This window comes from Lissotriton helveticus, chromosome 5_1 (genome assembly GCF_964261635.1).
Source record: "Lissotriton helveticus chromosome 5_1, aLisHel1.1, whole genome shotgun sequence".
Lineage (NCBI taxonomy): Eukaryota > Metazoa > Chordata > Amphibia > Caudata > Salamandridae > Lissotriton > Lissotriton helveticus.
The window spans coordinates 1,083,953,412-1,083,965,766 of NC_136065.1; the positions used below are offsets into that span (position 1 = coordinate 1,083,953,412).

General features: G+C 47.6%; 1 protein-coding gene across 5 annotated transcripts in view; it reads left to right on the forward strand.

Moving 5' to 3' along the window:
* Positions 1 to 12,355, forward strand: part of SUFU (SUFU negative regulator of hedgehog signaling) — a 507,756-nt gene that overhangs the window by 134,824 nt on the left and 360,577 nt on the right. For all 5 annotated transcript variants that reach the window (XM_078643658.1, XM_078643659.1, XM_078643660.1 and 2 more), the window contains exon 4: positions 7,925 to 8,067. In XM_078643658.1, coding sequence (XP_078499784.1) covers positions 7,925 to 8,067 — 143 coding nt within the window. The remainder of the gene's footprint in view (positions 1 to 7,924; positions 8,068 to 12,355) is intronic.

The window sequence follows — 12,355 nt, forward strand, 5'->3', positions numbered from 1 at the left end:
CGAAATTAGTTTCAAGAACTTGCAAGAAGCTGGGCCTCTCTTCAAGCTCCGGGCCACGGAAGGCGGGCGAGCAGAAGTTCTCGTCTGCCCTGCCATTAACTCAGATGTACCATTTTGTTTTCTTGCTGCCTCTCAGAAACATGACATTTTGAGCTCCCGAGCAGTACATTCACCGGTCTGAATAATTTACCCTAGTTATATGAAAGGAATTCACATTGAATCATGTCTTTTATTTTCAAGTGTTCCAGAATTTTTGCAAGAACAGCGCCGCAAATGAACCTCAGATGTTTGCGGTTTGTTAGGCTCTAGTTACATGGAGCCAGGAACATGTGCGGAACGGTAATACCCGAGTTAGCTTGCATTTGGAATGGAGCAACGCGACCAGAAGTTGCACTGCCAAGTAAAACAAGCCCGGGAGTGGGAAATAAAAAAAGGGAAATAAAAAAAACAAACACAAGTGGTGCGCGCGAAAGTGGTGGCTGTGAGACGCGTTCTGTGGTGGGGGAGGGGCAAGCGGGCCAGAGAGGCAGAGCTAGGCCCACACGGGGGGAGGGGTGGGGGTGGAGGAGCATGCTGTAAGGCTTAATGAGCCATGAAAGATGGCGACTGCGCGTGCGCACATGCTCGTGATCGAAAGCTTTAGGCCAGGCTCTGGTAGCACTTTTAAAAGCCCCGTTTACAAAATTTCTCGCAGAGCAGCGCATGCGCTGACTCAGCGAGACCTAAAAAGCGGCTTCCCTGGTGGATGAGCCCAGTGATCTGCATTGGATATTTAAAAAAGGGCCACTGGAGGGTACGATACGGGTGCTCTGCTGACGTGTACTTTCTCTGGCCTAAGCCATATGTGATGTAGAGTATCATACGGCCCAGTTCACCAGAAAGGCTCTGCACAATTTTAGCAGCTATTGGAGAACGTGCTCATATTTTGACCATATTTCAGTACTATATTCTTGGGTGGAGGATGCACTCACCTTGGCATTCTCAAGGGATCTTTATTAAGTAAAGATTCTTGAATCTCTTTGGCCACAAGTTCTGGCTTTCTTTTGACATGGGTACCTTCTGCTGATCCCTCAGAGACCACTCTTTTGTACAAGCCTTACTGTTTGTCTTCGTAGAATCTGAATGAAATAATAACTTTGGTGCTCTTTCACCATCTACTGCTGGTTAGTAGAAACATAAACTTAATTGCCTGTTGCCGGGAGTCTGTCTGCAATGCTTGCTCTTTCTACAGCACTTTGATTTCCATTCTTCTAGTGGAGCTATGACTGGGCTTGTCAGAATGGTGCAATCTATGTTCTCTAGTTGCAGGGAATGGTTAGGAATGTATTTCATGTTGCTTAATCTCACTTTGGGCCCTTGCCCATCCCTAGTTGATCCGGTCATGTGTGACCTTGGTCATGTTAGCGGGATGTAATCACTTTATCACTATCAGATCCTTCTTTGTCTGACTTCCAGACCCTTTTCTCATACCCTGTGCTGCACCCTATTTTTAGGCCTCGCCTGAGCCAGCGCATGCGCTGCTCTTGCAAGACTTTTAGTTAGTGGGCTTCAAAAAGCCGACCACAGCTTTTTGTGAGGCATAGAGCTTGCAGTTACGAGCACAAGTGCTATCTGGCTTTCCTGTCTCGTCATGGCTCATCGCTCGCGGGCACCCTTACAGCGCACACACATCGCACACCACTCGCCAGACGTAGCGCGAGGCGCGCACGCTTGTTCTAACTAATTTGTTTGTAACCGTCACCTAGGCCTGGCAAATGTAGTTGTTCATCTTAAACAGATACTTGAAAGAGTTTCAATCACTCGTTTGTATGGCAACAGGAAGCAGTTTTCACCTCCCTGCTTTTTTTGTGTGTACGGTCTACGACTTTCACCTCAGACCTGCAGCAACAACATTGTTTCCGTGGTTTGAAAGTTTTGCCGCGTTTCTCAGGAGATGTTCGTAAAGACGAATAACCGGATTCATTTAAGTTAACAGTTGGCTCAGCCCAGGATTGCTTAGTAATGCAAATGAAAAGGAAGCTATCGACTCCAGGAATGTGAAAGAAAGCTCTCGTATCTTGAAAGCTGATGACCAGCACAACACAACCACTTGGACACACATTGAAACAAAAGACGGCTTAAACGCCAAGCCTGGAAGAGTTCAACGACGCCATGATGGTGCAAACAGGAACGCGTTGGGCACACAGCTGTTCAATGTGACTCTCCAAGGTGTAGCATATTTTAAAGCACTAGGAGGCTTTTAGTTAGTAGACAAACGACAACCACTCTGTATTCTGTTTCAACACTGTGTTCTTTTATAACACACAAGAGTGGACTCACACATTCGATGAACAGCAACATGACTGTATATGCACCAATCACAATTAATCCTGATTTATAAAAAATAAACTAATTGTATTTAAAATCTGTTTGAAGCCTGCCGCTGCATAACGTTGCATCTGCTTTCCAAGAAAATGCAAAAATAAAGTTTGGAGTGTGGGAACTTTGGGAACTGTAAAAATACAATCAGTGGCGATTTAATGGAACTGCAAAACGACTCACTCTGTCAAAAGCAATTTGATTCATTGACATTACATATACCATCAAATCCCATGTCAAACATGCTGTCATCCATTGGTCTTCATAGCTACATAAATGGTTTATACAAACATTATTTAAATAAATCACGAGTTTTACAACTTGAAGATTAGTTCAACAGTATCACAGGGAGTGACTTCATCAAATAAATACAATATCAATATATATGTGTGAAAGGGTCGACTGGAATGCCATGCTATCGCTCCTGCCCTTATATCCCCAGGACACTGCAACCGCATATAGCACTACATCAGGACCAGGGAAGCAGAAGTTAATGCCACCTGGTTCTCCTTGCCTACAGGGATGTCACAACCAATCGAGACACGGGGGCGGGGTCACGCCCACTAAAGGCAGAACCGGAGAACCAGGGAGGTGCGTCATTGTGCTTGGAGGAAAGGGAGAAGCAGGAAGATGCCGTGCTACAGGAAGACGCCGGGTTACAGGAAGACGCTGTGCTACGTATCGGGAGCGGAGCTTCGCGATTGACGGGAAGGATACCATGGAGGGCTCCAACCTTCAGGACGCGGAAGGAGACAGAGGACTCAACTCCTGGACGGAGGAGTGGTGGACGCCCCTGGAGGACGCTGGAGACCTGATGGGGGGGGGTTTGGGGGGGGGGGGGGGGTGTGTGTCTGTCTGTCTGTCTGTCTGTCTGTCTTCCACCATCGCCTACACCTACCCGATCCCTCACGCCATATCACTTTGCCTCGTTTGGCCTCACCACTGTTGCGTGTCGCTACTGTGTTGACCGGCTGTGCTGGTTCAGAGGCGTCTCAAAGTGTTACCCAGCACCCGATCAGAGAATCGTATCTCTTTGTTTTCACGGACACCGGGCTTCTCCCTCATATTCAGTCCACCTCTCTGTTGCCCTTTATATTTGCGCTGCACCCCTATAGGCTCCTTTTTAAACGGTGAAGGGTTCTGTCCTGCCAGACCAGTGCAAGGACAGGGTTTACTAACCGCTTCTTTTCTGTGTTGCTTCTCTCCCCTGCGAGCCTCCCCTCAAAACAGGAGAACGGCCAAGGATCAAAGGAAAAACGACCCAGACATCGTCAGGGAGAGCAGACGATTACAACTCTTCCATATTGACTTTTTATTTTGGTGCTGTAACCATCACTCATGGCCAACACAGCATCACTCGCGGCCAACACAGCATCACTCGCGGCCAACACAGCATCACACGCGGCCAACACAGCATCACACGCGGCCAACACAGCATCACACGCGGCCAACACAGCATCACTCGCGGCCAACACAGCATCACTCGCGGCCAACACAGCATCACTCGCGGCCAACACAGCATCACTCGCGGCCAACACAGCATCACTCGCGGCCAACACAGCATCACTCGCGGCCAACACAGCATCACTCGCGGCCAACACAGCATCACTCGCGGCCAACACAGCATCACTCGCGGCCAACACAGCATCACTCGCGGCCAACACAGCATCACTCGCGGCCAACACAGCATCACTCGCGGCCAACACAGCATCACTCGCGGCCAACACAGCATCACTCGCGGCCAACACAGCATCACTCGCGGCCAACACAGCATCACTCGCGGCCAACACAGCATCACTCGCGGCCAACACAGCATCACTCGCGGCCAACACAGCATCACTCGCGGCCAACACAGCATCACTCGCGGCCAACACAGCATCACTCGCGGCCAACACAGCATCACTCGCGGCCAACACAGCATCACTCGCGGCCAACACAGCATCACTCGCGGCCACCACAGCATCACTCGCGGCCACCACAGCATCACTCGCGGCCACCGCAGCATCACTCGCGGCCACCGCAGCATCACTCGCGGCCACCGCAGCATCACTCGCGGCCACCGCAGCATCACTCGCGGCCACCGCAGCATCACTCGCGGCCACCGCAGCATCACTCGCGGCCACCGCAGCATCACTCGCGGCCACCGCAGCATCACTCGCGGCCACCGCAGCATCACTCGCGGCCACCGCAGCATCACTCGCGGCCACCGCAGCATCACTCACGGCCACCGCAGCATCACTCACGGCCACCGCAGCATCACTCACGGCCACCGCAGCATCACTCACGGCCACCGCAGCATCACTCACGGCCACCGCAGCATCACTCACGGCCACCGCAGCATCACTCACGGCCACCGCAGCATCACTCACGGCCACCGCAGCATCACTCACGGCCACCGCAGCATCACTCACGGCCACCGCAGCATCACTCACGGCCACCGCAGCATCACTCACGGCCACCGCAGCATCACTCACGGCCACCGCAGCATCACTCACGGCCACCGCAGCATCACTCACGGCCACCGCAGCATCACTCACGGCCACCACACACCGCAGCATCACTCACGGCCACCACACACCGCAGCATCACTCACGGCCACCACACACCGCAGCATCACTCACGGCCACCACACACCGCAGCATCACTCACGGCCACCACACACCGCAGCATCACTCGGCACCACCACACACCGCAGCATCACTCTGCACCACCACACACCAGAGCATCACTCTGCACCACCACACACCGCAGCATCACTCTGCACCATCACTCTGCACCACCACACAGCAGCATCACTGCACCACCACACACCGCAGCATCACTCGGCATCGCCACAGCATCACTCGGCACCACCACACAGCATCACTCGGCACCACCACAGCATCACTCGGCACTACCACAGCATCACTCGGCACCACCACAGCATCACTCGGCACCACCACAGCATCACTCGGCACCACCACAGCATCACTCGGCGCCACCACAGCATCACTCGGCGCCACCACAGCATCACTCGGCGCCACCACAGCATCACTCGGCGCCACCACACCATCACTCGGCACCACCACAGCATCACTCGGCGCCACCACACCATCACTCGGCGCCACCACAGCATCACTCACGGCCACCACACACCGCAGCATCACTCGGCGCCACCACACACCGCAGCATCACTCGGCACCACCACACACCGCAGCATCACTCTGTACCACCACACACCAGAGCATCACTCTGCACCACCACACACCGCAGCATCACTCTGCACCATCACTCTGCACCACCACACAGCAGCATCACTGCACCACCACACACCGCAGCATCACTCGGCATCGCCACAGCATCACTCGGCATCGCCACAGCATCACTCGGCACCACCACAGCATCACTCGGCACCACCACAGCATCACTCGGCGCCACCACAGCATCACTCGGCGCCACCACAGCATCACTCGGCGCCACCACAGCATCACTCGGCGCCACCACAGCATCACTCGGCGCCACCACAGCATCACTCGGCGCCACCACAGCATCACTCGGCGCCACCACAGCATCACTCGGCGCCACCACAGCATCACTCGGCGCCACCACACCATCACTCGGCGCCACCACACCATCACTCGGCGCCACCACACCATCACTCGGCGCCACCACAGCATCACTCGGCACCACCACACCATCACTCGGCGCCACCACACCATCACTCGGCGCCACCACAGCATCACTCAGCACCACATCAGTATCACTCAGCATTGCCTTTGCAATAGCACACCACCACATCATCATCGCTCAGCAGGACCGAAGTATCGTTCAGCATCACCTCAGCATCGTCTCAGCACCAGTCACCACTACCACCTCATCATCACTCAGCAGGACCGAAGTATCATTCAGCATCACCTCAGCATCGTCTCAGCACCAGTCATCACCACCACTACCACCTCATCATGACTCAACACCCCCTCCAAAAAAACTTTAACAAACAATCATTGGAATAGTCAAAAACAAGTTGCCAGCATTGCAAGAACAAAAGAAAAATAAGGAATTTTTTTATTGTACATACATTTTTTTTAATATGGTCGTTCTTGGTCATATATGAGGTAACAAAAATGCTTCTGACACTTTTTTATTACAACTTTTCAGCATGCTGCACAACAGCCACACTTGCCTACAGCACAGCTTAAACACATTGGCAAAGTCAATAGCTCTGCCTAAACACTTATGAGGCCCCAAAGGTGAGACCTTTTGGCTCTGCCAATTCTTGTTACTATAGTGTGAATAGTCGTGGGCACATGAGAATTATACTATACCATTCTTCGTTTTGGTTGTACTGGCTTGCACCCCCCACTCTACACCAAAAGCATCTTTATATACCTTGGAGGCTTCTTTCCTAGCCAGGAGTGCCATATTTCTGGACTAAATTCATATGTGGCGTTTCTGCCACTCTCCCAGGATGGTGGGCGGTGTTTTTCAAAAATCCATTACCCGAGCTAACCTAAGTATAGGCTATCCTGACATGCGTTTTCTAACTTATAGTCTGTGCAGGAATAATGCAGGCACCAATTAGTCAATAAAGAATAGTCTGCTAGATCAGCAGGACAGACTCCCTGTGTGTGATCTCTATGCTGTGCCAAGGACAGTCTGCCTCACAAAGCGTACAGAGTGAACCAGTGCCCTAAGAATGTGGCTTTAGGACAGCATAAATCGGGCAACTTGAGTAAGGATTGCCTATCTCTGAAAATAATCTGTTTTGGTCACTCTTTTGTGTACAGGTAGGACTCTGTTAAATGTATATAGTAGCCAGAATCTGTTGTAGATCACAATTGTGAGTCACAAAATGATGGGCAATGTGACAAAGTGCAGAATATAGACTACCACTACTTTGTCTTTCTAATAATAGAATTACTCTTCTTAACTTCAAATCTTCGTACGTAGAAGAGGTTGATGATATATAGCCAGGGTATGCAGGTGTGAAGTTAAAATTAGTAAATCTTTAATTACCTATGCATGATTCTGCACGCAGTGTTGTGGTAGAACATTAGTAACCATCCGTTAGGTGTCCTCTCAGATACAGTTCCAGGGCTACTCTACTCTTCAGACGTTTGGTAATGTTCTAAATTTTAGAATATTTCAGTCCAATGGAAAGGCATTTTGCCTCTTTCACAATGGGAGTGCCTTTTACAAAGATGGTTCTGAAATGTAAAGGCAAGACCTGTATGAAGCCCACATATCTGCACCATGATACTTATTTACACCTAAAGTTTCTGAATTCTACATTGAGGGAGATATTTGATACTTTTGATAGCATAAATCAAATACATCCACATACTAATATTTAAGGTTAAGAAAACAATTTCAAAATATGTACATTGAAACAGAACGATTTGGTGTTCTTTCAAAAAATTGCATTTTTACTGCCAAATGATTGTTAGGAAGAACATCTGGTGAAATGTTTACCTTCATGGAAATGGCTTTCAAATTTAAAAAGCAAATAATGTTGCATGCATCCGTATTTGATTAACTGACTTTGATGCTTCAAGAGTAATTGCTCGTTTCTCTTTCCCCTTTTAAGAAAATACTTTCTGCAGTGGCGACCATGTCTCGTGGCATAGCCCATTGGACAACAGTGAGTCAAGAATACAGCACATGCTTCTGACTGAAGATCCTCAAATGCAGCCAGTGCGCACACCTTTTGGAATGGTTTCATTTCTCCAGGTATTTACACGAAACTGCCAGATTTAAAATTTTTCCTGTGCACAAACATTGGTTAAATGTATGAGATTTCTGTTTTAACTTTTGCAGTTTAATTTGTGAAGAAATGTAACTGATTTTTGTTTTTATATCCAAGAAAGTACCCATGTTTTGGTACTATTTTGTAAATGCCCTAACTCATTTCTAGAATTTGCCTATGCTGGAGGAACGTATTCCTATTATATTTGTTTTTACCCTTTTAACCTAGATGTGTCTGCACTACTGTGTCCAATCTTATCTACTCCATGGGGCAGATAATTACCCCTTGTGTTTAACAAATGTGAGTCAAATATGGGAGCACATAATTGATGAGCAGCCAAGTCTAAACCCTTCTATCCCGCCAGCCCAAGCATAAATGCTTCCTTGTCCTAATTATCTCACAGTGGTCACCTAACATTTCGTTCCCGACCTGAGTTCTTCCACCTAGCCCAATAGCATATTTGTTGATATTAATAATATTCAACATCTCCCGCACTGTGAGCTAACTTGCCAAGCCTGCTCCAGGTAGCAGCTAACCTGCTCCTTATCTGAGGAATGGAAATGCTGTACTTCATGATTTCTTACATCAACTGATTTGAAAAATAGGAAGAACAGGAGCCTGGGAATGAGTCACTGGAGCAGAGAGGCCATCTTCAAAGCACCATAGCTTGAAAAAGACAGCCATCGATGATGTGGTGAGGGAACAAATCTGTATTAAATATTCAGTTGGTTATGGTGTAATTAGTGATCTAATTAATGATGGTACCGTGTTAAAATAAATGAAGGTTTTCTGGTCACTGAATACCCTTGAATATTGGTGTTCACATTCGCTACAAAGGTCTAGGAATAAGATTTGTGGATTTCTTTTACAGTGCAGCAGTTATCAGCCCAGTAGCCTTTTACGGACCTCGACCTCTTAAAGGACCATTACCTTAATGTTGTCTGACCCTTCAATTTGGCAAGTTCAAGGCCATCAGTACTTTTCCAAATTAGAGACTATGTGCTATCTCGGACAAAGCGTGTAAGAAGGAGGGTGTTCCTTAGATATATTTTCTGTATTGATACAGCAAAGCCTACCATCCACCTTCCTGAAATAGGCCACCGCTTGAATAGCTCTTGGTGGCAATATTTGATTGAGAAATATGACCTTGCGAAGATCTCCCATCGGACTACTGAGAAAGACTGAAGATTGTCATCTAGATGACACACAGTCAGTGAAAATACTCAAATGCAGGGGAAGATAAGGTAGGAACTATTTGTCATTTGGATGAGACTCGAGAAAAAGTAGTTTTTCATATTATAAACCTCAAATAGAAACAAGCATTGGCATAGCCAATAGGTCTTGCCTTTGGGACCTTATAAGTGTTTGGCTATCCAGCACAATATCCTTGGTGCAACAACAACAACTGTTGCATGGCTAAACACTTATAAGGGCCCAAAGGCGAGACCTATTGGCTATGCCAGTGCTTGGTTAATCTCACCTCGATTTTAGCGCAATGGTATATTCCTGTCTGTTTAAGGACTCGCTATATAAAATCAAGCAAATTAAAAATGTGATCCCAGACTGATGTTGATCTGAAAAAAAAACAGACCATGTTTCTCCTGCACCCGCAATCGCTGTATCGGTTCCATAGCGAAGAGCACATTCAATTTCAAGCATCGGGTCTTATAAATAAACCTTTTCAGGTATAAGCATTGCTCCGTTGCTTTAGTCACCACCCCCTTCACACACACAGGAAAGTTAAACATCGAGGACATTTTATGTCACATGGGCAGACCATGGTTTATAAAGGGCAGCTGGTGAAGAAATACCAAGCATGACACGGTCTAGAATGTAGGAGAGGCTACTTTCCTTCAAAAGAAAGAATGCACTTGAAAAAACAGTGATGTCTGTCTGGTGACATGCATTTTAGCCATTCTTTTGAAATTATTATCAGTTTGTAGCACCGCAAAAGTTCTTCACAATAGGGTGCAAGCTGTTGTAATGGCTTTCAGAGTCCGCATGCACGCCTTCAAAGAAGACTGACTACTAGATATTAAACGTTAATCAAACTGTCCGTGGAAAGCATTAGTGCAACAACCCAAAAGTCTTGTGCAGAAGCACGCTCAAATTGTGATATGAGTTTCCAGCGCTTATGCTCAAGTCACCCTAAATGGCTTACACTGTGAACCGGTTTCTTTTTGGGAGAGGTTTCATGGTAGCTGGTGTCTGCCGAACAGAACAGGGGTGAGGTGGCGGCTGAGCTCACAGGCACAGCTCTGCAATGCAGCTGTCTGGCAAGAGCCCTTTCTTTGCGCAAACCCTTAGAGATGCAGTTATGGGCGTTAGACGGCTCACTAGAGCCATTCAATTAGCCCCGCTCCTCACCACTCCATGGCGTTTCTTTTTAATCTAAACACCCCTTTGATGTTTGTCTTTCACGTGTATTTAAAAGAAACCGGCCTGCAGGGAGCCTCTGTCTTAAAGCCCCACCCCGCAGGCGTCGCATGGCAGCCAGAGGGAACACTTTACCGATTGCTCTTCCCAATACACAATGGGGCACTATTTAAGGACTTCTTCAGGTTTTAGTTTTTCCATTTAATACATTGCAGCAGTTACTCGTAGCCAAGATGATGTTTTAATATCTTTCTAAATTTAACATGGGAAATCTTAGTTGACACAGCAAGAGAATTTGAATGGAACGGTAACCTCATTTATGCTCCTACTGCTACGGTATTTTAGCATTTTCTAACCCCCCTCCCCAGCGGTGAAAATAGCGCATTCCATAGCTTTGCAAAACAGGTTGAAAAAAATAGAGCAAATGTACTTCAAAACATTGCAGGAGTTTGACAGAATATTTTAATCCAAAAGAAAATATCCCATTTACTTCTCCAAATCAAAGAATAACTTAACAAAAATTCGTAGATAATAATTTCTGTATTTAACGTTGGTCAGAATCCTTAAAATCAAATATTGTTTCAGTGTTTGTAGGGCGGGCCAATTGTAGTTTACTGTGTTGTCATTTCGCTCCATGGAGAGAGAGGCTTGTTTGTTTGTGGACTTCGATTAACGTTAAGCCTGACTAGTTGGTCTCCCGTACCCTCTATCGCACCAGTTAAGCCACGAGAAACTGGTAGAAGTAGCGTGGGGTTTGAGTGCCTCGCGCCATCGCGTCAGTCCTTCCTTTGTCTTCCGAATGCCATATAATTGCTAATGTAATTAGTGGCGCATACAGAAGGGGGCCCGCTCAATTACCGAACCCTAAGATTAAGTAATTAATGTTCTGCCAACAAAACAGCAACTGTTTTATTAAGAACTGCTCAGACCTGGGAACGAGCAGATCTGGGACTTCAGAACGACAAAAAAAAAAAAAAACATTATTAACGCGACTGATTATTTCCTTGTCATTGGGAGCCATTAGTAAACCATCGGCAGCGGAAGGGAAAAGAAAAACAAAGATTTATCGGCCGGCAATTTATTGAGATCCCCTCATGCTGCCTCTTCTACTCGGCAGGCACGAGGAGACGCCATTCTAAACACAAGCCATAAAGTCGACAGACATCCTAACACGAATAAATGGGATGGGGTTAATATTTTACTTTGTACGGCGGAACGGGAGTGTTTATTGAGCAGAACCCCGAGGGACCTGTTCTCTGACACTTCATTTGAATGAACATTTGAATGAACACTGAAAGGATGCAGTGCTCGGGAGCTTGTCCATATGGAGTTGTACACGCGCTGCTTTCTTAATCCATATTCAGCAGGCTGTCTAATGAAAGGGTCTTCGGGGTACCGAAAGTGCGTGAATGCCACTTTCAAATGGCTTCCCAGTATGTGCTTCTGATATAGACTCACAGCAGGAGTACAGCCAGCAAAAGAAAACACGGCCGCGCGGCCGTGAAAGTGAAAGCTAGCGATGGTGACACGGCCGTGTGGCCGTGAGACGCGCTCTGTGGTGGGGTAGAGGGAGGGGCAGTTGTGAGAGGCACCATGACAACAAAGGAGAAATGCAGGAAAAGCAGATGGCCGCGCGTGCACTCGCACTCAAGCTTGTAGCCAGCAAGCAAAGGCTGCGTAGTACTTTTGAGATCCCCTTTACAAAAAGTCGAGCAACAACAGCGCATGCGCTGTTCTAGGCTTGACCTAAAAAACAATGTAATGTTGCCCTATATTCATTTCTGTGAACAGCAAAAATGGACTGAATTAAGATGGACCTTCAGATTGTTTTGGTATAGAAATACAGACTGGATAGATTGGCAGAATTCAAGGGATCAGTGATTAGAGTAAGCATAC